The sequence below is a fragment of the Pezoporus occidentalis genome, unplaced genomic scaffold (genome assembly GCF_034315485.1).
Source record: "Pezoporus occidentalis ecotype Australia unplaced genomic scaffold, CSIRO_AGI_Poc_V1 ctg340, whole genome shotgun sequence".
NCBI lineage: Eukaryota > Metazoa > Chordata > Aves > Psittaciformes > Psittacidae > Pezoporus > Pezoporus occidentalis.
In genome coordinates, this window is record NW_026915377.1 from 129,087 (window position 1) to 155,572 (window position 26,486).

Here is a 26,486-nt window from a genome sequence, read left to right on the forward strand (position 1 = left end):
GGGGAGGAGGGGAAGAGCTGCTTCACTGGAAAAGTTTTTGGGCTTTTAAAAAATCTCCCTGGGTTTTTATATTGTTTCTGCTTGCCACAAAGTTTTTCTAAAGAAAATGAAACTGGTTAATGCATCATTGGGGCTGAGAAACTGGGCTTGAATTTCTCACACACTTCAAGAATGTGACTTGTTAATATACTTATGCCTGTTTCATGCAGGAATTTGAACTAAAGAAAAAGCGTAAAAAATGTGAAAACCTTGAGCATGAAGTGAGGAAAAAGCATAAAAGATGCAAAGAACTGGTAAGTGTTCTTATTGACTGCTGCTGTGAGAGTGATGGTAGAAGAGGAGCCAGGTTGTTGTGTGCCTCTCTTGGGTTCTCTTCAGTTTATCTTAATAAGGAGCCACCAGCCTTTCTCTTAATTTGAACAGTGTCACAAACTCTAGGCTCCAGCCCTTGAGGCTGGAATTGTTTGTTTAGTCTGTCAGCTAGCTGTGGCTTGAGTATAGCTGCAGAAATGACTGGATGGAGCTCCATGGCCTTTGCGAGCTCAAGGAGACACTTGACATTTTCACAAGCACTCCAGACAAGTAACGAAAGATTTCTGCATCTTGAGATGGTAATTGCACAAACCAACAGCCTTTTGCTCATGCATCTTATTTGTTGGATGAAATCTCACCTCTGTTTAATGTCGTGGAGGTTTTGTACGTCATATCACAGCATCTGAATTTCTCCCTTCTTTTCTACTTTGCTGAGCAGCACTGGTGGCGTGAGTAATTGTGATAATGTATAGTTTAAGCCAAGCATACTTACCTTCTGAGTAGATATTTTATGTCTTGCTCAAATCTCAATTCAGGTCAGTTCTAATGCACAGCTCAGATCATGTGCAGTTCATTGTGCATAGCTTGGTGTCATTGCCTGGGTTAGAGTGGAGCATTTAAGGAACACTACCTTTTCAAGGTCAAGAAGGGACCAACTTACTGGGATGTAGGCTGTGCACACAGGGAATTAGCTCTTGGGATAGCCAGACAATATTTGGTGATCTGTAAAACATCGGGATGGGGAAATGTATGTGTGAATATGTGGAGTCGTGTAATCATGCAACTGTTGAATTCCTCTAATGCTGTACAAAGCTGCTGCAGATGGACTGGACCTGACAAAATCAGTCAATGTCTCTCCTGTCTGCTCAGAGACAACATTCTCTAAGGCAAGAGGGATAGCTAGCTCTTATTGCTGAACTCCAGAGTGGACCCTGGTGTCAGAGCCAGGCATTTAAAACTCTGGAGTTTGCAGCTTAGAACTCTCTTTTGCATTGTTCTTCCAAATAATATTCCTTCCTTAACTGAAATCTGTCAGGAAGATTGATCTTGAACCAACTGAGAAAACTGATCAGTTTTTGTAGGTGGAGATGTAAATAATGTGGCACTGGAGCTGTGAAGGAGACAAGGAAAGGTCTTTCTCTATCTAGGCTTTGAGGCTACATAAAAAGAGAAGAAACTTGAAAGATGGTCTGCCACAGGGCTGGTGCCTGCTTCCGAAGTGCTGCATGTTTTTGGCTTCTACCCCTCAAGCAGCATCTCATTCGCATCTTGTACCATCAGTCAACAGGAATAGTGGAGCTGCCCTGCTGAGTTTTGGGGGAGTTAATCTGAGGTCCGTGGTGTGGTAATGCCTGCTCTTTCTGAACAGGAGATCCAGCTGCAGGAGGTACAGAGTGAAAATGCACGACTGGCTGAAGAGAACTTGCAGCTGAACGAAAAGGCTGGATGGGCAGGACAGGTAACAATCAGTGTCCTTGTTTGTCAGATGAAGCATTGGCTTCTGTGAAACTGTGCTGAGGAGAACTTGCTGGCAGTTTAGGTGTTCAAGTTGCCAGCTGAGTAGTGGTCATATGCCTACCTCTGTCCTGTGCAACTGCACTACTGCATCGTAACTGCAAGCGGAGCAGCTACTGACCTGTTTTTATTAGAGTTTCCCAAGGCTTGAGTGAGGTGCTTTGTCCTTACTTAAGTTCATGCTTGGGTTTACCTGTCGTAACTTGTTCATTAGTTCATAACCAAAGATAGAAGGTGGTTGGTAGGGAGCAGGATACACTGGTCACAGCAGAACCTATCACTGCAGGTAGTGCAAACATCTAGAATCATAGAATGGTTTGGGTTGAAAGGCACCTTCAGAGCTCATCTAGTCCAACCCCCCTGCCATGATGAGGAACATCTTCAACTAGATCAGGTTTCCCAGAACCACATCCAGCCTGGCCTTGAATGTCCCTAGGGATGGTGCATCCATCACCTCTCTGGGCAACCTATGCCAGTGTTTTACCACCTTCACTGTAAAGAATTTCTTCCTCACATCCAGTCTTGATCTCCCCTGTTTTAGTTTGAAACCATCACCTCTTGTCCTATCACAACAGGCCCTGCTAAAAATCTCTCCCCATCTTTCTTATAGGCCCTTTTTAAGAACTGAAGGTTCTTACAGTGTGTTTGAAAATCCTCAGTCACCTCTGACATTGTTTGTCATGCTGGAATAGGGGTTTTGGTGGCTGATGTGGAAGGGGAACCCCCCCCCGCAATTCAGATGGAAACCACAGAAGCTTCAGGCCTTAGGACAAAGGCAGGATATTTGCAGTGTTCAGTTAGCAGAGCAGATTTCAGGGGAGGGTGGTTGCACCTTGGAGGATTGTGTTCTAGGAACATGTTGCATGTAAGAATGATGGAAGAGTTGGTACTCCATGGATTTCTGTGCCCAGCTCCTTCTCTGTACAAATGTAATCCGCAAGAACGAGAAAGCCACTTGTCTGTCCCGTGTGTCAATGTTGCCGCCATGCATAAGGTTTCCCACATATTTAATAACTGTTTGTTCTCAGTAGAAATGTTTGTCTTCTCTTGATAATCTGCATTGCTAATAGTCATCAAGCCAGAGTGCACTTTAGAACCAAAATAAGTTGCTGGAATTTCCTGCAGTAAGTGGAAAAGTTCAACATGATTTCAGCAGGCTGCTGAGCTTCCTGTACTGTTCTCTACATTTAACCCTACAATCCAGGATTAAAAAAGCTTTTAGACCTTTGTGCTTTGGTCATATCACTTCAGTCTGTAGCCTGTTCATATACCAGTTCCTTCTTCCTTGCAAATGAGGAGGGGAGATGAGTTTAGTGCAAATCAAGTGTTTGTCACACTGAGGACTGATACAACTGCTTGTCTATTTGTTCTGAGTGAAAGCCACGGGGAGAGGAGGTTCGTGGTTTTGGTATCATGACAAGTAGAAATCAGGTCTGCAAAACAACCTACTGAGATACAGAAATAAATTGTCCTTCATTATTTATACCAGGAATACCTATGACTGATTACATGTGAATACTGTGCTAAATGAAAATCCTTTCTCTTCAGGTTGAAGCTGAGAATGCTGACCTGAAATTGCAGGTGGTTTTGGTTACTAAGGAACGGGATTCAGTAATTCAGACAAATCAAGGACTGCAAAGCAAGCTGGAGAATCTAGAGCAGGTGCTGAAGGTCAGTAGGACCCACATGGCTGGAAGGACTGTTTGGACACTTCAGCAATTTGAGTGGGAGGGGAAATAAGGTGGCCATCACTGATTTAAGGATTTGCTTTGGCTGTTGCTTTGGTTTGTGGTAAGAGTTTCTTACTTTCTCCTCTGCTTGATGATGACATGAAGTACAGACCATGCTTTGAGTTCATGTGTGGTGATAGGACACAGGGCAGTGTTACAGTATTGTCACCGTTCTGCTGTCTGTGACTTGTTCTGCAGCACATGAGAAATGTGGCTGAGCGGAGACAGCAGTTGGAAGTCGAGCACAAGGAAGCACTGCTAGTCCTGCAGGAGAAGCAAGATGAAGTCAGACGGTTGCAGCAGGTATGCAGTATGTAAGGGAATGGAGGTTTTACTCTCTGAATCCTTGGAAAGTGATGGGAGTCCTGCACCCTGTTTCTTTGGAAGTACAACATATGGAGGAGGTATATGTGAGTTTACAGGATAAAGTAAACCAGGGAAGCGTGTTTGTGTCTAGGCAAACTCCGATACTTGAGCAAAATGAAGGGTTTCTCTCTTCAGTGGCAGTTCTGGTCTCTCGCTGCTGTTTATCCAAAGACCAAGGACACTTTCAGTCTGTACACTGTTCTAAATCTATAATGATCTGTCAAGCTGGTGATGATAGTAGAAGTGAACTTAGGTAGTCTGCTTCCCTATTTACTCCCTTTCTTATTTCTTCTTAGGCGCAGGCAGAGGCAAAAAGAGAACATGAAGGAGCAGTACAGCTTCTAGAGGTAAGACAGAAGAAAATGAGATGGATTAATGGCTGCAGATTTGGTATCTTTTGTTCTTAGTGTCAGTTCTTAATCTGAGCCTGAGCAGAATGCCTTGCTGTACAACCCCTGGCCCGTGAAATCCTATGCTGAGGAGGCCATGGCCCTGTCTCTACTGGGAACTTACAGTCAGAGATGGCAGGCTGCATTGCCTGCGTTTACTGCTGTGCTGTGGCTGTTTGGAGCCCAGGAGAGTTGAGCAAGTCGGTAGGTGTTCTTGTTGGAGTAGATTGCTCTATGGCTGCAAATAGCATCTCCTTTGAGGGGGGCCTGACTGTAGAACCCAGTACTGCTTGGTTCCTACTGAATGGGATTGAAATTGTTGCAGGCTGTGTGAATTTCATGGGGAAGTGACATGATGTGTTGCCCCACTGCTATATCCTTTCTGGGACATCTGCCTTTGGCTGCAGAGACAGGATCAGAGCTGATGTGGGTGCTGCTCTTACATCAGTTGATGTTTAGCAGCCTTTAAGAGAAGGGAGGTTTGATGCTTGCCAAATGTTTTCTGAACTAATTCATTGAAAGATTGGAGAAGCTACTTAGGTTTAAAGTATACATCTACCTGTGCAAAGGAAGAAAGGGACAGTCGTTTTGTGTTTCAGAGACTGGTAGTATTCTGCAAGGGCCTCATCAGTTAAATATTCTTGAGTTCATGTTACTGGTACAGAGATGCTTTATAAGTCAATGAGACCAAGAAGACCAAAGAAAGAGACATTAAAAGCTAGTTTAATGTGAAGAAACATTTATTTATGCAACTTAACTATAATCACAGTCATTCCAGAATATCAGTGTTGGGCAAAATTAGGGGGGTTGGCTCAACTTTGCTGTTTGTTGTCTCACCAGGAGCAAGGTGCATGACTTAGCAGGCTGTTACCTGCTTGAAATAATGTCAAAGCCAGTTTTTTAGCTGTGGCTTGGTTCTCAGCACTGCTTGGTCTCAGGCCTGGGGAAAGGTCTGGACACCAGGTGTCCGTTCTGTTGATTCTGTGGGTGCTTGAAATGTGCTGGGAAAAGAGGGCTTGAAATTTATCGCTGCCACTCAAAGGATGTTGTGCTTTGGCTCAAAGCATACCATGATTTGGAGGCCCTCAAAAAGTGCATGGCTTTCTTATTTGTGTATTTGGTATGTGGAATTTGGCTTTTGTTTAGCAAGTAGATGCTTCTGGGAATGAAGTGGGAATCTCAGTATGGAACAAGGCACACATTGTAAGCCAGAGAGAAAACAATTGCATTCAAACTGAGGGTTGGGTTGTCTTTGAGTTACTAAACTCAATACTTTGCATTATTATTGAGTTTTGGCTAGTGTAACTGCTGATATGGGTTTATATTTCTCTTTGCTTTTCTTATTGCTACCAGAGTACTTTGGATTGCATGCAGGTACTGCTATAATCCTGTCAAACAGGACGTTTTTCTCCTATGTCCTAACTTTGACAGTTGCTTGATGTTCTTGTTTTAACAATACTCTGGAAAAGATTGCAAGAGTGTCATCGCCAAGAAAGAAATGTAATTAAAGGAGCTCCTGCTGAGTTTGATGGAGCAGCTGCTTTTCTCTTTAGATGCTTTGCTTTCTTGACCAATTAGATTTAGGAGCTTTATTTTGTTGACACTTCCACATTTTAAGACTTCTCCAACTGTGCCCTTTCTCCATGTGTTACATACATTTAAAGGTCTTTTGGAAAGTACTTACAGCTCAAGAGTGAAGTGTTTCCTTCAAAACCCAAAAGCAATGGCAATACTGCAAATGTAAATGTTGTGGAGAAAAAGAGAGGTCTTGCTGGCTTTGGATGGAATTGGTTGGAAGATGGGAAGCAAAGACTGGGAGTAATAGTTTTCACAGAAGAGGTAGTAACTGATGAAGTTGTAGTGTGGGAGCTGTGTTGTCTGGCCTGGTCCCAAATGATTTGGAAAGCTTATATGGAAGTGCTGGTGCTCACAGCTGATAGAAAACTGCTTCTGCAGTCACTGTTAGATCTGACTGCAAGGAGCCATGGGAAGATTAAATGTCAAGGTAACACTGTGCACGTGGAGGAGAGGCATCCATGATTGAACACACACAGGCTCTGAACTACCTCTTGGGGCAGGAAATGCAGTACAACCTTATGCACAAGTTTGGTCAAAAAAGCAAGTGCTGTGTTGGGAACATTTAGGAAAAGAATTTGAAACAGCCTGAAGACATTATTAGGGTATATCCACATCCCGAAGAAGTAGCACTCACATCTATGTGGAGTTACAGATGTTCCTCTGATCCTTCTCATGTTAGCCCTGCTTTGAGCAGGAGTTTGTACTGCAGTCCCATAGAGGTCTCTCCTAGAAACATCATGATTCTCTGGTCTCAAAAACATACAGCAGAAGATTTGGAGAAAGGTAACAATGGACATCTGGCTGGGGGCTGTCACATGTAGGGGAAGTGTAATAGGGCAGCCAAGGAGAGAAGACAGGGCTGAGCTAGTGGTTGGATCTAGCTTGGTGTGGAGAATCAGAGCAAGCTCCTGAATTGGTGACTGAACTGATCCCACCAAGCTCTGCGCCCTGCTCTTGCAGCCTCTTCTGGTAATCATGCTACTCAGTCTGAGCTGGTGTGAGGCTCCTCTTTCTTGCCCTTTTGGGTTGGACATAGACACAAAAGTCTCCTGTCTCTTCTGTGTCTGGGGCTTGATTCCTGCTGGTTCCCTGAAGCTCCTGGCAATGTCCCTAGGCTCCTCCTCCTGATCCTCCTGCCTCCTACCCCTGTCCTGGAAACTTGCTGCTTGCTCAGTTGTGTGTGAACCTCTGCAAGTAGTCCACTAGAAGTACACGTGTGTGATGTAGCAGTAATACTTAAGGGATGTTTGTACATTGTTTTGAATAACACAAGATCTAAAAGACTAATGGGGTATCTCAGCATTAAATTGTGGGTTATCCAGCCTATCGGCTTGGCCACCAATATAAATGGATTAAAACTGTGATTAATGCGTTTAGGGAACCCAGGTACTATTATGATGCTATTAAACACAATATCCAGATGCATCTGCTGGCTCAGGTCTCTAGACAAGATGGGAAAACCTCTCCAGTCGTGCAGCATTTCTCTGCCTGTGTCTTGTCATAGGCTGCATCCCAAGGTGGAATCTGGCAACAGGTGTTGGTCTAGAGGAAGCCCTGCTTTGATGCAGTGCAACTATTCTGGCTGTTCATGGTTCCTTTTCTCTATTAAGATGAAATGCATAGGGGAGAAGCATTTATGTGAAAGATCCTAACTAAGTAAATTTAAGCACTCATGGTTGCAGAGAAATCCTGTACAATGCGACTCGGTGAATAAGGAGTTGAGTAAGTGGAGAATGCAGAGACTTTTGGAAGCTGCTCATGGCATCTGATACTTTCTTTCAATTTCAAGACAGTTACTTCTTGCCAGACTTCAGAGACTTCACGGGGCTTCCTTTAGAGACTGAGAGCATGTAGCTAGTAGTGAAGAAAACAAGCAATAAGCTGACATGTTTCAAACAGATACGTCACAATAAAATAAAGATGCACCCTCGTAGGTCAGTTGGGAGTGAGTTAGAAAGGCTTTGTTGTACTCTAGACTAGAGAGAAAGTGTTTTCCAGGTCATATGTGTTATTTTTAGAGCTGCCTCAAACCCAGACTTTGTCCCTCACAATCTAACATGGCATGTTTTATTTTTGAGTTGGAAGGAGAAAAAGACACTTTAAACACATTTTGCAGAATGGAAAATTTTGAAGAGCACAATGCAGCTGTGTGTTTCTATGCTTCTTACCTATGCAGTGATGAGTGACTGCAAAGCCTGCTGTGATCTCAGTCCAAAGAGAAAAAGGGGAACAAATGTCATTTCCTGCGAGGCAGAGTATGCACCTCAGCCAGATGCATTAATGCTGAATGAAATGTTGTCTCAGTTGAAGAATGACTGATGAGATGATACATTCCCATCCAGCACTAATGCTTTTTGTTTACTTGTTAGCTGAGGTGCATGAGCAGGGTCTGTGCAGGATATCTGTCTGGGAAGACAGGGTAAGCTGTTGCCTGGTGGGACAGTGAGAAGAGGGAAAGGAGCAATTGCATTCTCTGGGAATTGATATGCCTGCACTTGGGGAGTATGTGGGGATGTGTATAGAGAGGCAGGACTCGGCAATATTTTGGGAGGAGGAGATCTAGAGATGGTAGAAAGAGAACACTAGAAAATACAAATGATTCTCTAGTAGGAACATGTCCTTCCCTCTCCATAGTATTTCCCAAGGCTCCCCTGCATCTCATCTTGCTGAGATGTATCGTTCCTGGAGCATATGATCCCTGTAGGACCTGGTGGCAAAGTGTGTGGGCTGCCTGCAGCAAAGAAATGTTCTGCAGTATGGGCCAGGTGCTGATGCTCTCTGCTCTTCCTGGTGCCTGGAGAGCCAGGATCTTGAGAGACAATCAAGCATCCTGCCCAGAATGGTGGGGCGGCCAGGGGAAGGTTTTGGGAGCTTGCTGAAGCCTCTGGAGTGATGGATGAGATAGGGCATTGGGAAAGCAGTTCCTTTTAGAGGCATGATTTTGACTCTCCAGTAAATGTACAAAGCCTTTTCAATCTTCTTTTCAAGGCTTATTCATCTTTTACTTCTGTCGTCTGGTCCTGTGCAGGGCTTCGATAGGATATCGAAGTTCAAAGCCAGCATTTCAAGTCTGTAGTCAGTCTCCTCATGGCTGAGGAGTCTCAGGTTTTCAAAGACACTATAGGTGCAGAGCTGCAATTGCCTAATGACCGGTCCTAGGCAGAGCTCACCTCTGGCTTCTTGGAGTCTGAGATCCGCTGAAAAGATGCAGTAAAGACAAATGCTGTTTGGAGCCTCACTCATGATATATGTTTGTGACTCTACTTGTGTTTTTCCTGTCAGGCCCGGGTGAAGGATCTAGAAGAGCAGTGTCGCAGCCAGACAGAGCAGTTCAGCCTCCTGTCTCAGGAACTCAAACAGTTCCGGCTTCAAACAGGAAAAATCGACCTGCTCACCTCGACCTTGGTTACTTCTGAGCTTCCTCTTGCTCTGTGCAGCTCTACCCCACAGCCCCACTTCGAGAAGGGTAATTGCTGGAGATGCTGGAAATGAGTTGGTTTTTGGTTAGCTGGAAAGTATACAGGAAATAATGCAAATGTTTAATTCACTTTTGGGATCGCTGTCTCTCTCTCTTATAAATAGCTTTGGTTTCTTTTGAAGTCATAAAGAGAAGTTGGCATTCTCTCACCAAAGAGCCCAGGGTGTCCTGTGTGTTGCACTTTCAAATAAGTCACATTTTTAGACACATCAGCTGCTCTAAAGAGTGTTTGCTTGTGGTGATGCTCACTGCTGATCTTGTATTCTGCCTGTAGCTAAAAGTAGTGGATGGATTGTTTTATTGCAGAATCAACTGTTCCTGGAGTGTTCACTCACCAGAGCACAAAGAAGGTTCACAATGAAGAGACTGATGAGTTGCAGTCAGCGCGTCAGGCGCCTGATACCACTGTTGGCTCCCCAGTTGCTGCTGCCAGTTCTCAGAGGCAAGCCAAGAAAGTGGAATCTCAGTCAAACTCTTCAAAATCAGAATCCATGCAGAACAGCCCAAAATCCTGCCCAACTCCAGAGGTCAGTATGGGAGTTCCCTCCATGGCCTGTGCTTTCTAACCACAAAGGAATGGCTGAGAGCACCAGTAATGTATTCATTCCCTCCTGGCTGCCTGAAGAGAATGGGAAAAATAAGAGAAGAGCTGTAGGAAAAAATATAAAAGGCCTTGGAAGCCCATGTCTGTATTGCTCATTTGAATGTATTGCTGTGCTCCAAGGAGGAAACAACTGGCTAGACAGAGAGCTGGGAGCTTGGAGAGGGAGTGGGGAGGGGAGGTCGATTGATGGGTGGTACAGAAAAGCTCTTGCTAAGCTTCCTTGTGACATCTCTGCTGCCATTAAAACACACAAAGACTACAGACTGTCAATTTTAGCATGCTGAGGAGCTGTGTCCAGACTATTTTTGGCCTTGAGCTGTAAGTGAGGGGCTCAGACTTTTTTGCTGGTGCTTTTATGTTTTACTGATAAAAGCAATCATGAAAAGATGCTGAGTTTGTGCAAGCAGAGAGATGAAAGTAATAGGCTTTACTTGTGTCACCAACATCTCCTATGTTGTTGTTGCTCCCCAGGAGCATTTGTGGAATACTGTAGGGTTCCCTTAGGTAGACTTTCATACCCTCTGCTGTGTGTCACTTGATGTGACAGTTTAGGGTAAAGCAGTGCTGTGAGTGGGGCTGGGTGTGATGGCATGGGAGGCACCTTTTGCACTTGGATGTTTTTTGTGAGTGCTCATTTCCCCCCAAATCAGGATAAGGGAGATAATTGGAAGAGTAATAGTGAGAAAACTCATGGGCTTAGACAAAGACAGTTTAATAGACAAATCAAAAGCCATTCGTGATCAAAGCAAAACAAGGAATTCCTTCAGCACTTCCCATAGGCAGGCAGGTGTTCAGCCACCTCCATGAGAGCAGGGCTCCATCATGCGTAATTGTGACTTAGGAAGACAAATGCCACCACTTTGAATGTTCCCCCTCCCCTTTTCTTCTTCTTCCCCCAGCTTTATATGCTGACCATGATCCATATGGTCTGAAATATCCCTTGGGTCAGTCAGGATCAGCTGTCCTGGCTGTGTCCTTTCCAGCTTCTTGTGCCCACCCAGCCTCCTCACTGGTGAGACGGTGAGAGGAATTGAAAGTCCTTGACTGAGTGTAAACATGGCTTAGCAACAAGTAAAACATTTGTGATCAACATTATTGTCATCCTAAATCCAAAGCACAGCACTGTACCAGCTACTAGGAAGAAAATTAACTCTATGCCAACTAAAACCAGCATATCAGGCTACTAAAAGTTTCTAGTGTTTTGAAAGTACATAAACATTATATTGAAGTATGTTCAGCTGCTGGAGGGGAGGTGCCTCAACAAAAGTGCTTAGAGACAGAGTATACTGAGTTAGGGGTATGTAGGATAAAAGCAGTTTCCTGAGTCTCTAGTCCAATATCCTACTCCAGTGGGGCTGTCACCGACACTAGGTCAGGGTGGCTGTGGCTTAGCCTGGCAGAGGCTCTGAGTTCCCTGCCACAGTGGGTACCTGTCCCAAGGCTGCATTACCCCTGGGCAAGGAATTTTTCCTAATGTCTGACTGGAAGTCCTGAAGCTGTAAGTTGGAGCTGATGTTTCTTATTACTGCTTCTTCACCTTAAAAGTCATTCTTCCAAGATGGCCCATAGCCCAGTGGCCAGATTGGCACTGTACATGAGCTCAGAGGACTTGCTGACTGATGTTCAAATCCTGTGAGTGTTCGTTTACTCTGATTTGGGCCGTATCATCCCCTTCATCTTTAATATTTTTAGGTGGACACTGCAAGTGAAATGGAAGAACTGGATGTTGACAGCATCTCTCTAATGCCAGAGCCAGGCAGCCAAGGCCCTGCAAAGCTCCAAGTGTTCTTAGCTCGATACAGGTAATGGGTCATTTCTTGTGCTCTATGAGGTTAGATAGGTTATCTCATAGTTGCCTAATTCACTTTTTTCTAGGATTCACCACTGTTAGGGGTGGGTTAGACCATGTATCTTATTTCTCCATGGGATCTTTTGAGATAGGTTGTTTCCTGCACAAGCAAATCCAATGTGCTTCGCTTAAGAAAACCACAGGAAGCTCATAAGCTGTTCAGTGAAGAGCACTGTGTGTAACACTGTTATTTTTAAATATGATATCAGATGGAAAATTGAGTTTGAGTGGACACATTGCTTGAAATATCTGGTTTCTCCAGAATAGTCCAAGAAATTTTCTCCAACAAATCTTATTCCAACAATTAGGGAAATTTCAGCCGAGAATTCCTGAAGATTTTGGCCAAAAGCTTTCTGCCTGTAACTTTAAAAGGACAAAAAAATGCACAGAATAAACACAGATTTTCTGGTAACTGTTGCTGTCCACTGAGCCAACATTGCCAAACCCAAACCGCTACTTAGAGTTCAGAGTATTGACATACCCTTCAGTTGTGGGTTAGAGGAAGAGAACTGGGAAGATTTTGTGCTTGTGAGGAGCAGATCAAATGTGATCTGTGCTTCGTGTCTGAGTCTTGGGCCCATAAGATCTCGCTCAGCTCATACACAGGATAACATTGCTTTGGCATGTTGAATTCCCTTTTAAAGACTAAAGAGCAGGAATTGCAGTAGATGCTTGCAAAGCTTTGTCCAGTGAGATGCCCAGTTTTTCATGAGGCATTTTCCCATGAAACACTGTGATTAGCTCAAGTATCACTGGGAAGGCAGGTTAGAACTATCCAGAGTCCAAATCCTATCACCAGCGTATTTATCATGTTCATGCTAATGCAGGGTTTGGACTGCTGTTTAAATGCGGAGTTACAGCACTGAGATTTTCATATCTTGGATCCTGAGGGCTGGATAATGATGAAATTATGAAGGAAAAGGCAATGTTGTTCTTGTGCATGTTGTTCTTGCACGGATCAGCTCATTCGTAGGGTTTTAAGCATGGGAACGTTGAGATGCTGTGCTTGTCCATGACAGTTGTATGACAGATAAAGTGTAACCTGACAAGTTTTGGACACTTTCAGTATTTTTTTCTGGTCAAAACTGTTAAATGCATGAAATTCAGAGAGATGTCTGCATCAAATAGTTATGAGTGCAGGTGAATTTAAGAATGTTTATTTGGAAATGCAGCCCTACAGTTTATCTGTTTGGTACCCTCAGAAACACAGCAGGCACTCAGGTAATTCAAGTCTTTTCTTACATGTTTTCTTGAGTCATGCTGATCTGTTCCTTCAGACATCACATGCCTGATGTTTTGTGTTCTGCTACTCAGAAAATTGTCCCTAGCTGCTTTTTGAACATATTAGTTAGATATAAAACCATAAACTAGAGTTTTGACTGTTGTCTGTGCAATTTGCTGCTTGCAAAAAGTGGAGGCAGTCCCAGTGAATTGAGGCTGATCTAATATCGCAGCTTGAATGTGTTGCTGTGAAAGTTCCTGTACAAAGTCTTCATATTGTAAATATTTCAGCTACAATCCTTTTGATGGACCTAATGAAAATCCAGAGGCAGAGCTTCCGCTGACTGCTGGAGAATATATTTACATCTATGGAGAAATGGATGAAGATGGCTTCTTTGAAGGTGTGTTTTAGTAGACTGAAATGTGACCAAACTGCTGTGGAGATGATCTCTTTTTAAAAAATCCCAAACAAACCAAACAAGAGAAAGGTAGTCAATCTTGAAGCTTCAAGATAAAGATTTTCTGACCAAAGTTTGTTTCTTAGAGAGAAGAGCAGATTCTGTGGAAGAGGGTTTATTTCTGTCATGATTAAATGAAGTCTGAAACATGAAATCCTGGTCTAATGAATTCAGTGGGAATTTTGCCACTGCTTTCAGCAGAGCTCCAGGTTTCATCCCCATATGGTCCTTCCCTAGCTACGGAGATGAACGTGTTCAGCCCTGGGCACTCTCTGCAGATGATGTGTTTACCTCTTTCTGGTGACTGCATAGTGAGCCAGAGACTGTAGACAGCTGATGGGCTCCATTACCTCTTGCTCTTTTGGCAGAGTCAGGGTCTAAGATAAACAGTCCAAACTACACTTGTTATCTTACTTGGTGCCACATAGTGTGCTTCTGTTTGGCACCTCTGAAAACATCATCCTGGTCAATGAATACGCAGATGGAATTGAAACCGAACATTGTAGACTGTAAATTTGCAACAGATTTTCTGTGTGGAGCTGTGTTACTTAATGGGATGAAAGCTCCTAATTTACTGAGGTGCTTTGCAAGGGCTGAGGCAAATGCATGCCATGTTGCGCTGCTTGCTCTGTGATATTCTGGCTCTTTCTTTGTTTGTTTTTTTCTTTCTATTTCCAAGCTTCTTGTGTATTTGTTTGTTTATTTGTTATTTAAAGAATAAAAAGGTTATTCTTTACTAACGTTTTCTGCTTTCCCTGCTTTCAATTGATTTGCTGTAGGGAGAGTTTGAAAGGGGAAAACAAGTACAACCCTTACACATTTGCTTGTTTGACTGTCATTGATGGTTCTTGCACGTACCAAGAGTGCTGTGGCGTCAGTCATCCCCACAGGTCCTTTTGGGACATCTTTGTTACAGAAGCTAGTATAACAAAGGAGGGAACTAAAAAGAAGGCCAGAGCTGAATACAGAGCTGGAAAGGAGGATTTTCTTGAGGAAGTTTTACAAACCCCAAATCCGTGTGATGGTTTTACATCTTCTCGCAGTCAACCTGCATAGTTTGGGAAGGCTAGAAAAAGACACTTGAGTTAGTGAAATAGCTGTGATGAGGAACAGTAGGATAACAAAAAGGAAAACCTTTAAAGCTAATTACACCAAACAGCTTTCCAGTTAGTTGGCTCTGGGCTGAGTGGTGTAGGTAGTCTTCTCACTGTGGTTATTAGGACCTAACTAGGGAAGCATTAGGAAATCCAGGAAGCTTTCCCAGGAATAACCTCCCAGAGGTTAGCTGTTTTTTTTTCTCATTCCTGGCTGCAGTGCAGTTATGACTTAGCATAGGTGTTGTCACATTGTCTTCATAGATGGGTTGGAAAGCTGAACAGGAGGTGCAGTGGTAACAGGTTTCCTGTTTCTCGTTTAGGGGAGCTGATGGATGGCCGGCGAGGGCTGGTCCCCTCCAATTTTGTTGAGCGAGTCTCAGATGATGACCTCGTGACGTTTCTGCCTTCGGAGCTGAACGATCTCACCCATAGTTCATACCGGGAGAAAAGTTTTGTCAGTGCAAGCACCAGCAGTGGAGATAAGAGTGATTTCTCTGTTGAAGAGAGTAGCATCAGCCCATTGACCAGTAGAGCAGAAGGAGACCAGGAGGAACCTGTTAGTCATACAGCAGTGCCTTACCCAAGAAAATTGACTTTGATCAAGCAGCTTGCCAGAAGCATAGTTGTAGGCTGGGAACCACCACTTTTGCCAGCTGGCTGCCCAGACGTACAAAGCTACAACATCTATGTGGATGAAGAGCTACGTCAAAATGTGAAGAGTGGCTTTCAGACCAAAGCAGTGATTGAAAAGCTGGATTTAAAGACAAAGTCTTACCGTGTATCTGTGCAGACTGTGACAGAGCAAGGCAGTTCTGATAAACTGCGATGCACTTTCTTTGTGGGGCAAGATTTTTGTGTGGCACCAACTATGCTGAAAGTAAGAAGCGTCACTGCCACATCAGCAGAGCTCACGTGGCTTCCCTGCAACAGCAATTACAGCCATGCGGTCTATCTCAATGGGGAGGAATGTGACATAACAAAACCTGGGGTCTATTGGTACACCTTCCACAGCCTGCAGCCCAGCACTCAGTACGTTGCCAAGTTGGAGGCCCGGCCCTTGAAATCACCTTGGGAAGAGGTCCCACAGGGGCAGGAGCAGAACTCAGCTGTGATACACTTCACTACCCCACTAGCAGGTATCAGAGCAGTCATGCCCATTGCCATTGTGCATGGAGTGCTTGGAGCAGTGAGCTCTGTCATTATTTTGCTGCGAAGCCTTGGGGTGAAGGGAAGCAAGGTTTAGTAGTCCCAAAGCCTGACATGCTGTACTGTTTTGTCTTAATGTTTTTCTTCCTTTATTTTAACAATTTTCTCTGTTTTGTTTTCATTTGCTCTGGGAAGACATTCTCTTTGCTGATCTTAGCAGCATGTCTCTGCAGGCATGGAAGATATGGTTTGCCATGACCTTGCTCTAAGGGTTGCTGCATCTTGGCCTCAGCTACTTTTGCAAAGTTCTGTTTTCTGTGCATTAAAGCTTTCATAGAACAAGAGCACCCTATTTTCTCTGGTTCTATCATTTCCCAAGACTAGCCTGGTTATTCTGGTATGGTTCTGCAGGGGCAAGTCTTGTGTGGGACTTTTTTATTCTAACCAGGGTTTAGTTTAGCTTTATTCTAAAGTGAATTAAACGAGGTAAAATCTATTTGGTCTCTTGCAGGCACACCTGATGCTCCTTTGGATGTCCAGGTAGAAGCTGGTCCCTCACCAGGTATTCTTGTTATCAGCTGGTTACCTGTCACCATTGATGCTGAAGGATCTTCCAATGGAGTTCGAGTCACGGGTTACGCTGTGTATGCGGATGGACAGAAGGTATTGTGCTGGTGCAATGCAAGGCTGACATTTATGCAAGTGGGGGGCTGTGTGCTGGTGCAGGAGTAGAGAGTAGTTGCAGAGCCTCAGAACCTGGAAAGTCTGATCCAGTAAGGATGCCATGAGGAGGCAGTGACAATCCTTGGCTTGGAAAGGAATGGTATTGGAGAAGTGACAGTGCTTGGGCTGTTTGCTTTGCTCCATGCACACCAAAAAAGACTTATGTCCAGATTTTTTATGTGGTTTTGATATAACTAAGCTAAGAAAGTTTCTGTGGCAGGACCCTTCACCAGCAAACCAGGACAATTAGTGTCAGCCTCCTCCTTTACCCTAGGCACTAGCTTGATCACTGGGGAAACAGTGACCTGAAGGAGCAGTAAATCCACATGGCATAGACAGGATATAAGTACACAACCTTGCCACCACTTGGGGCTTGTCTCTGCACTATGAGAGTGAGGTGTCATTCTCCAGCCCGTTTTTAAATGAAGGGACAGACAAAGGCAGATGTGTAAAACACCCCAGAGTTCAGTATGAGCACTGGTAAAGAACCTCCAAGGATATTCTGTGTTAAAAGTGGCTTGCAGTCTTCTGCACACATGATGTGCCACTGGCAATGGGAGAAGCAAGCCACAACTGTTTAAAGGAGCACAGTGAAAACCAGAGTGCTGCTGTGTTGGATGATTGCTCTTTTTTCACGGAAATGCTTTTTCCTCTACATGAGTAAAAAAGGAGGAGTCTGGGAAGAGGCAGGTGAAAGAGAAAACAAAAAAAGTGATTGCCTTTTAAAGCGTAGGGAACAAGGAGAGTTAAAACCTAGAGCAGGAAGGAATATAGTAATATTTAATAGAATAACCAGTTTCTCGAATGGTTACGACAACAATTTTTGTTTACTGTTTGTTCTTCCCTGATCCTGTGCAGAAGGGTGGGAATTCTGCATGTTAGCTCTCCAGAGCTTTGGGGTCTGTTGTTAACTTTGGGTTCAGGAATTGTCGCTCTTACTGTGTGCATGGTAAATAATTGCTCCCTGGGTTTTTGCTTGCAGGTAATTGAAGTGACTTCTCCAACAGCTGGGAGCGTCCTTGTGGACTTGTCCCAGCTTCAGATGTTCCAGGTGTGCCGGGAGGTGTCTGTGAGAACTATGTCTCTGTACGGGGAATCAGTGGATTCAGTTCCAGCCCAGATTTCCCCGGTTTTGCTGCAAGCCTCTCACCACTCTTCACCTTCAGATTCTGCTGTTTCTACCATTTTTACCTCTAGACTGCCCCGTGGAGAGCCCAGGGGCTCTCTGCCTTCACGCAGCCCACCCACCCACCACATGGCTGCACTCCTGCTTCAACAGAACGTTCCCTCTCATACCTCAGATGCCAAATTGACTGATGTCTCCTCCAGCCCCGAGGGCTCAGCGCCATCTCTGCCAGAGAAAGCCTCCTCACCACCTCACCTCTCCTCTCCCAGTGCTTCTTTGGTGCAGGTTTTAGGCACTTCCCCACAGGGATCAGATGCTGCACGAGACAAGAAATGCCTGACTGTGCCTCCTCAGCAAGCTGGCAGCACAGTGCTCCCCAGTGAGGGCACGAAGCCTGTCTCTTCAAGGGAAGCAGAATTGCAAGGCCTGGGTGAAGGGACAGATGTGCAGGTAATTGTTTACATCTCCTGCCCAGTACCGTGTGTGCTGGGACAGAGAATGAAATGAAATAGCAATGAGCCAGGGGGTAGCATGCTGCTGGTAGAGGCCAGATCCACAGGGCAACTTAAATGCTCCTATGCCAGTACCCACAGAATGGGCAGCAAACAAGAGAAGCTGGAAGCCATTGTGTAGCAGGGAAATCATGACATAGTTGCCATCATAGAAGCGTGGTAGAATGATTTGCGTGATGGGAGTGCTGCAATAGATGGCTAGAGGCTCTTCAGAACGGATAGGCAAGGAAAGAAAGGAGGTGGGGTTGTGTTGTGTGTCAGGGAGTGCATCAGCTGCCTGGAAATCAATGCTGTGTGTGAGAAGGTTGAATGTGTGTGGGTGAGGGTTGGGGAAAGGCAGCTGATATCCTGGTAGGAGTCTGTTATAGACCACCCAGCCAGGATGAAGCTACAAATGAAGCAATTCTTTGAACAACTGGTAGATGTTTCACATTTGCTTGCCCTTGCTCTCATGGGGGACTTCAATCTACCAGATGTCTGCAGGAAGTACAGTAGAGCAGAGAAGAAACAATCCAGGAGCTTCTTGGAGGGTGTGGAAGGTAACTTTCTGACCCAGCTGGTGAGTGAGCCAGCTAGGGGAGATGCCTGGCTACATTTGCTGTTCACAAACAGAGAAGGACTGGTGGGTGATGTTATGGTTGTGGCCGTCTTGGGCAAAGTGATCATGAAATGATTGGGTTTTCAGTCCTTGGAGAAGCCAGGAAGAAGGTCAGCAAAACCTCCACCTTAGACTTCTGGAGGGCTGCCTTTAGCCTGTTTAGATCAGGTGGAGGCTGCCTTATATTAGAGTGAGGGTTACAGAAAGGGGTGGTTGATGAAGGCTCGCCTGCCTTCCCCTCCTTGTTCCTGAAGTTCCACTCCTCCATCTCCCAGAGGTTTCCTTAAACACCAGGCTGAGCTGACAGGGAAACACAAATCTGTAAGCGTTCTGTACTGCAGCTTGGTGGTGAACCATGGGGTCCTGCACTTGTACTGTCCATATATATTCTTCATTAATGCCCCTTCCCTTCACAGCCCTTACCAGCTCCAAGAAGTAGTGGGGTAGTATCCTCACCCCCAGCTCAAGCTAACCTGCAAGCTGGTATGTAGGACATTCCTCTGGCACATAAGAGTGGGAATTGACCTTGTTGTATAGCATGGGCTCTTCTTGCTGCTCTAAAACCAGCTGTTGTCAGTCCACTTATGTGGCTTCCATGAGCCATGTGTGGTAGCCAGAGCTGAAGCAGTGGTACTTACAGGTACTTGCAGGGAGGAAGGGGTTTGCTCCAGGGCTGGCCAACCTTCCCAGCTGCAAATTGCTTTCCAAAATACTTATATACCAGCAGTGCAGAACACATGGGGTTTGGTTTGGGGTGGTAAGGGCATCCTTTTGGTGCACGGGTATGGCACAGTATCTCCACTAGGTATCACTATTTATGATGACCTTTTCTTGGTTTGTTTCCCAGATGGAGCAATCTGTAACCAAAGCACCAGAGTTGGAAAGTCCATCTGCCAGCAGTCTGAAGATAGATATGGAGACCTGCTATGCACGTTCTGTGGAAGAGTCACCAGAAGGTGCCAGTGCTGAAAGAGGGAAAGAGACAAAGGAGAAACGCTTGAGTCCAGAGCTTCTGCCCTCCCCCAGCCAGGCTGAGGGCACAGAGGGCACCTTCCAAGGAGACATAAGCATGGCTGGGAGCAGCTGCCAGGAATTCCTGAGGCTGTCCCCAGGCAAAGAGGTGATGAAAGAAATGTCCAGAGTGGAGAGAGAGGTTTGTTTAACGCTGGTTGAATGTCTGTGCCCATGGAGGGATGTGGATTTTATTTGACACCCTTGGATTTTCCACGGTACTGTTCTTCTGCATGCTGGTGGTTTTGTGTGGCTGTGTGTGTGTGTATAGACACATGCCAATTGCAGCACTGGGTGCTGCCCAGTGTGTTTCCTGCCACCTTTTAGCTGTATATGATAGAGAAAGGTAAAGTGCTACTTTATTGCTGAAATAATGTCTGAGAGGGCTGAGGAAATCTGTTCTGGTTTTCAATAGCAAGAAGAAAAACTATCTGAAATTGGAAGACGACCGCTGACCCTTTTTGCTGAGCACAGCCGTAGTTCTGACCTTTCAGATATTTTGGAAGAGGAGGAAGAAGATGAACTGTCTTCACAAGCTCTGGAAGAGAAGAAATGGGACCAGGGAGAGACATGTTACGGGGATAATGGGGAAAAGGTAACTTGTAGCTGAATGATGCTTGTGGGGAGTGCTAGTGCAGCCATCCCATGTCATCAGCTCACAGGAGGAGGTGCTGGTCTGAGCCCAGTGCTCTCAACAGTGCTTGGCTAAGTTCCTGCCTGCTCTGCTTTTACTTCCAGTGTTGTCTTAAGCTAGTAAAAATGCAAATTCTTTGTTAGAGGGAAGGGTGTTTATGTGTAATGAATGTACCCAGGGTTTAATTAGTTGGAAAAACACACAATGCAGTGTGAACTTTAGAACCCACGGGTAAAAATCAATCCTATCGATCAAGTTCTTAATATAGATACAAACAGCGAACACACAAGAATCTCTGAAGTCCACCCATCTGTAAATCCTGTAGTAACCCACCATCCCTCCTAAGGCAAAGCAAGCGTGTAACATTTTGGCCTTAGTCCTGAAGGCAGTGCTGAATGGGAGTAATCTAGTGCAGATTATTTTGCATAGACCTTGGTGCTCTCTGTAGGAAGAAGAAGCTGCAAGAGCTGTGGCTTTGCAATTCACATGTTGCAAGTGAGGAAACACTGGTTGAAGTGAACAGTGGGTGATCCTGTTAATTCATTTGACAAGTTAAACAGTTAAAGCTAATTAGTGTGTTGCAGTGCATCTGTGACAGGTCTTGTGCTGAGAACTGCGTGACTGGAAGGTGGCATAGTACAGATTGTGGCACTTGACATGAATGTCCATGAGAGGAAGTATTGAGGTTGAATGACTGAGAAATCAGAAAGATTTGCGGGAAATGTGGTACATGTGCATAGCAAGAAAGTGCCCTCATTTTTATTCATGTGACCAAAGAACATTGTAGTTGGTTGATGCTGACCTGTGTGGCTGCTCGCCACAGATGGATCTCGTGAGCATTAAACGATCACTGACAGAGTAATGGTTCTGGAGTAAATGTCCTGCCAGTCCTTTTCTCCTTCTGAAGGGAGTTCTGCTTCCCACATGGGCAGGTGGGACCTGAAGTGCAGCTTCAGGAGCCCCAGAAGAGCCTGGTGGTTGGTGATTCTGGGGCTGCCTGGGAAGGAGTTGTTGAAAGGGCTTCCAGTTGTTGGAATTGCACTGGAAAGAAAAATGGAAGAAACTCAGCTTTCCTGCAAGGGTAAAGAGGAAATTAGAACAGTCAAGAATGTTGTTCTTTGTCTTGTTTTCCTGGGTGCTTTATTGGCCCAAATGTTTTGGGGGTTTGTCTTTTGTGTGTGTGAGAAAGAAACACCAAACCCTCCCACACACATCCTGTTGATTTCAGCACACTGGTGCATCTTGACCTAATTAAAGTGATTGTTTTCACTTCTGGCAGTGAGACGTTGAGTGTGTGAGCATGACAAGATGCTGAATGGGGAGAGGGCATCAGGGGCAGGAAGCTTTGTGGCACAGAGTTGCCAACACTACCTTGAAGAATGAAGAAAGATGGTGATTGAAGCGGGCCAGGTCTCAGCAGAGCTGTTTTCTAGGATTCTACATATTTAGTAACATTTTGGGTTATCTCAAGAATTCTCAGCCAATTCTGTCAGGATTTGGGGGATGAAAGAATGAAGTGCTGCTGCTTTTAAAAAGTTTAACCTCAATTAAGTTGTTAAATTCCTGAAACTAGTATTATATTAAAACTCAAAGGCAAAAGCCACAACTCTAGAAACAGCTAAAGTAGGTCTTACTGGTCTTCATGGTTGCATTTATAACTGAAGATATTCCTAGTTGATGTGCCCAAGGTGCCTTGAGTGTGTGTCCTGTGAAGAGAGTTTGAGGAAGCTGAGCCTGTTTGGTCTGACAAGGAGGAGGCAAGGGGGGATCTTGTCTCTGCCTACAACTATTTGAAGGATGGTTAAAATTATGAGATAGCCCAAGGCATCTTGTTGCTGGCAGATAATATACAAACAGGCAGCAGTTGTGAGTTCCTGTTTGGGAGATGAGTACAAACTTCTTTCCCAGGAGGGTGGTGCAGCCTTGGAACGGGCCCCAGTGAGGTGGGGGATCTCCCTTCTTTGGTGTTTTCAAGCCTCAGCTAAGCAAAGACACTGTTTTAGTGTTTGCAGCAGTCCTGCAGCAATTAGGAGATTGAACTGGAGACCTCTGGAGGCCCCTTCAACCAATTCTAAACAGAATTCAAGACCAGCTTTTGCTTGGAAAGAGTTATGAAGGTTGGAATAATCAATAGGCAGCTTAGAGCTGCCTTTTGTTTGCCCCACTGGTTCAGTTTTTAATTCTCTCTGACCAGGCCTGCTCATGCCAGTAGCTTGAAACATCAATAATTGTGTATGCTGTGTAAGCTATTTATAAATGCTTTTTGAACATGTCATGATATAAATTGTCAGGGAGGTTGAACAAGAGACCTTTATAGGTAACTTCCAACCTACTTTACGCTATACATCTGGGATGCGCCCTTTTGATTCTAGTATAAATGTAGTAGGAGACAAACCATAAATTCTTCAGTTGGTCCAAGGGAAATTTTAAAATTCAGCAGTGTTTTCCCAAAAGCTTTATGTAAGCTGATAAGCTGTTACCCAGCTGCAAGCGAAATACAAGTCTGTGTGACCCCTTTGAGGTGAAAGGTTTTCATGTGTATTTGTGGCAACTCTGTTCACCTGGATTTGCAGACAATAAATCACTGTAGAGCTGGACCTTGGCAGATGGTGGGAAGGACCTAGAGAAGGTCCTTCCATAGTAGCAACATCTCCAAGGGGTGTCTCACTGCACAGGGTCACTGTCTTCTGTTTCAGTGCAAGGACAGAGGTAAGGGAGGGCTGTGGGTCCTTGTGTGAGTACAGGCTGTGAGACTCATACCTGTGGAGGCAGGGAGCTGATCAGCTCTGGTGCACAGCTGGGAGGAGCTGTGCCTCTCCTGCCCTGTCATCCCAGACAGGGGATGCTGAAGCTGTTGGGAACCCCATGGGCAGGATGAAAGGTGCTGCAGACAGTGTGTGTGTGTAGAGGCAGAGGCTGGGAGGGAGCTCTTCCATGCATTGTTCTTTCTCACTTTCCGCTGCATTGTCAGTTCATCTGATTGTCTTTTGCCAAAGCTCCATTGCTCTCGTTTGCTTCCTACCCTTGCTTCGCTGCAGACCACAGTCGCCGCTCCATCCTGCTGTGCTGGGAGGGAATCAGCTGTAACTTTGCCTCTCTTTGTAATGTTTATTTCCTCTCTTTTTCCCTTTGCTTGTCCTGGCTGTGGCTATTCTCGGGGGCTGGGTACAGATGGATCTTTGTGATACTGACAGCGATGAGGAAATTCTGGAGAGAATACTAGAACTGCCACTTCAGAAGAACCACAGCAAGAAATTGTTTAGCATCCCTGAAGTGACTGAGGATGAGGATGAGGATGAGGATGAGGATTGTGTTCTGGAGGAAAAGGCGGATCCTCAAGACTGCCAGGAAGAACTTACCTACCATTCAGGGAGAACAGAGAAGACACTCAACATCAAGGAGCTGTTTCTAGAGGCAGATGGGAGTAACACCTCCCTGGCTCTGTCTGCTCAGATGCTGCAGGAGGAGCATGGTGTTAAGGAGAGCAAAAGGGATGCTGACCGTGCAAATCCTGCCTTTGTCCAGACAGCCTGGAGTCAGAGGAAAGCCAGCTGGAACTGTGGCTACCAGCAGAATGATCTGAAGTCTGGGACTGTGGCAAGTCCTGCTCGGATCAAGAAGAAGGGAAGTAATTATCAAGAGAAGACCCGGAGTCGGTCTGAGATGGGTAGGAAGAGACAGAATGATTTAACAGAGCACTGCAGTCGTCTGCTGGGCAACTGCAGTCAGATGGGAGGTGGGTTATACAGAGCTCCTAGCCTCAGGGAAGAGCTGAACATTGTGAGCAGTGCTGGTGCGAAAGAAGGGTTTGATATGTACAGTCGTGCCAGACAAGGCACCCTACGAAAAAAACACATGAAAGCAGTGGTTCCAGGGTTTGCAGAACCTGCTGTGGTGGCACCACGCTGCTCCAGCCCCAGGAGTCTGGAAATAGACATTGAATATGACTCTGAAGATGATGAGGATTCGATCTGTGCTTCCCCCCCTGAGAGGAGGCTATGGCCAGAAATGTCCCCGAGCTGTCAAGGGGACTGGAGTGATGGCTCCAGTCAATCTGAGGTTGTCCACATGGATGGCAGAAGGGACCTGACCAGACTGGAAATGATGGAAGAGCAGGGGATGGAGTGGGCTGGGTCTCCAAACCGGCATCTGCAATTCTTCTGCCAGAAGGAAGCACCGAGATGTGAGAGCAGTTCTGAGGAGCAGGGCTGGGAGCTGGACTGTAAGTCACCTGGCTGGAGAAGGAGGCTCGAACATCCTTCGAAGGGGATACGTAGCACCTCCTTGCACAAAAGGGTTGGGTGACTTTTCCTGTTCTGGCTTTGAAGCAGCTTGCAGTGGCGTTAGCTTCCCTCTGCTTCCCTGGCCTGCCTGTATCTTGCTTTGTTCAGTGTTGTCCAGAGAAAGGCCCCTCCTCTGGGATTTCTGGAAGAATATCTGAGAGATTCTGTAGTTCTGTGCTGCTCCGTGGCTTTTCTTGTATTAGCTGCTTCTGCTTTTCCTGCTAACCGACCGAGTGTCACCGATGCACTATTCCTTTTCATACTGGGTCTTCCTCCCCATGGCAGGAGGCTGTGGCACCCCAATGAAAATCCCTAGTGAAAGAGGCTGAATTGTTGAAGCTTTGTGTAGATGATGATGGTAATGTCATTGCCCCCCTGCTTGAAATGCCCTGTCCTGTGTCCTTGTTCTCACCAAGGGGATTGTCACTAGTGCCTGGCAGGCTGCCTGCCTGTACTTAGTTCTGTTTTCCAACTCCCTTGGTACTTTCAGCTCTAGAGTGTCCCTGAAGAGGAATGTTGCATTTGGATGCACTGCTCTTTGTGGAGTGCGTTTGGGCTGAGCGCTGTTGCTGCAAGTTGGAAGGCAGAGACTGCTACTAACTCTGCTGGTTCCTGTTGCAGGTGGCCAGTAATAAAGATCCTAGGGGCCAGGAGCTGCCTTGCACGACCTGGCAGGCTCCCAGGAGGAGAGGGAACAAGAGCGTAAGAAGAAGCCAAATGCAGAAGCCTGTGCTCTCCAGTGCAGGTGAGTGGGCAAGGAAAGAGAGTTGGACAGCAGGAGAGAGGGAGGTGGTTGGAAATGCAGGGGAGAGGTAGGATTTGAGCTGTGCAGGGCTATGGCAGGGGAATGGTACTGATGTTCTCTCTGTGTGTTTCCTGTCTGTGGACAGGTCCTCCAAGGAGCATTGCTTCAGAAACCTCTCTTAAAGATGATGGCATTAGAATATTTGTGGCTCTCTTTGACTACGATCCTGTTTCTATGTCTCCTAACCCTGATGCAGCAGAAGAGGAGCTCCCATTTAAGGAGGGACAGATTCTGAAAGTAAGAGCACACCATAGTGAGCACCTTCTACTTTGTATGGTTCCATCTGATGTTCCAGGGACAGCATAAACCTTCAAGGCAGACTCCTTCATCTTGGGAGTTTCCTTAGCTTCCCTTTCTCCTCTGTGTCTCTCAGTCCCTGTGGTTTCAACAGTCTCTGGCCTGTCTTTTCCCTTGCAGGTATGTGGAGACAAGGATGCTGATGGCTTTTACAGGGGTGAATGTGCAGGAAGGGAGGGCTACATTCCATGTAACATGGTATCAGAAGTCCAGGTGGAGAATAATGAGATCAAGAAGCAACTCCTAAAGCAAGGGTTCCTGCCTGCTGACACACCGATGGAGAGCATAGGTACTGTGTCTCCTTTATGTGTGCACTGTCAGCGTGTCCCTTTGCTGAAGCGTGGAAAGCTCAGTCGTGCTGTCAGGCTGCGTGGCCAGTGCACCAAAACCATCTCTAGGGCTGGTCCCCAGGCTTGTTTAGTGGCTGCTGAAGTAGCAAGCAGGGAAGTCTGGATGGTGAGGGAGGCAGATGTTCTGAGGTCTCAATTCATGCCTGAGCCGGAGGCTGCATCTGCAGCTGCAGGAGCTGCTCCTGTGGTTGAGGTGTCATGTCTGTGAACTCAGCACAGAGTGTGAATGAGGCTGCTTGTTTCTGTTTCCCTGTAGTGAGACCCAGTATCCAGCCCGAGAGGCTATGGGGCTGACAGTGCCCAGCTCCTAAATGTGGGTCTCTGGCAGGTTGATGCTGAGGAGCACAAGGGTCAAAGGTGTCTTTTGCTTTCACTTTGTGGCTATGTGATTTTTTGGTAGGTTT

The 26,486-nt window shown here is 45.7% G+C and overlaps 1 protein-coding gene across 13 annotated transcripts in view; it reads left to right on the plus strand.

Moving 5' to 3' along the window:
• The window catches only part of TSPOAP1 (TSPO associated protein 1), a 66,223-nt gene that overhangs the window by 25,797 nt on the left and 13,940 nt on the right, over nt 1–26,486 (plus strand). For 8 of the 13 annotated variants that reach the window (XR_009966853.1, XM_062629711.1, XM_062629702.1 and 5 more), the window contains exons 7-25: nt 210–293; nt 1,682–1,771; nt 3,376–3,498; nt 3,756–3,860; nt 4,220–4,270; nt 5,666–5,686; nt 9,173–9,356; nt 9,675–9,895; nt 11,665–11,774; nt 13,334–13,443; nt 14,918–15,733; nt 16,255–16,406; nt 17,449–18,042; nt 19,550–19,855; nt 20,129–20,308; nt 23,519–24,643; nt 25,252–25,375; nt 25,521–25,672; nt 25,853–26,021. Coding sequence is in view for 11 of the 13 variants with exons in the window: in XM_062629711.1 (XP_062485695.1) it covers nt 210–293; nt 1,682–1,771; nt 3,376–3,498; nt 3,756–3,860; nt 4,220–4,270; nt 5,666–5,686; nt 9,173–9,356; nt 9,675–9,895; nt 11,665–11,774; nt 13,334–13,443; nt 14,918–15,733; nt 16,255–16,406; nt 17,449–18,042; nt 19,550–19,855; nt 20,129–20,308; nt 23,519–24,643; nt 25,252–25,375; nt 25,521–25,672; nt 25,853–26,021 (4,717 nt within the window). In the remaining 2 variants the exon portion in view is untranslated. The remainder of the gene's footprint in view (nt 1–209; nt 294–1,681; nt 1,772–3,375; nt 3,499–3,755; nt 3,861–4,219; nt 4,271–5,665; nt 5,687–9,172; nt 9,357–9,674; nt 9,896–11,664; nt 11,775–13,333; nt 13,444–14,917; nt 15,734–16,254; nt 16,407–17,448; nt 18,043–19,549; nt 19,856–20,128; nt 20,309–23,518; nt 24,644–25,251; nt 25,376–25,520; nt 25,673–25,852; nt 26,022–26,486) is intronic. The other 5 variants (XR_009966854.1, XM_062629706.1, XM_062629708.1 and 2 more) reach the window with 4 other exon arrangements.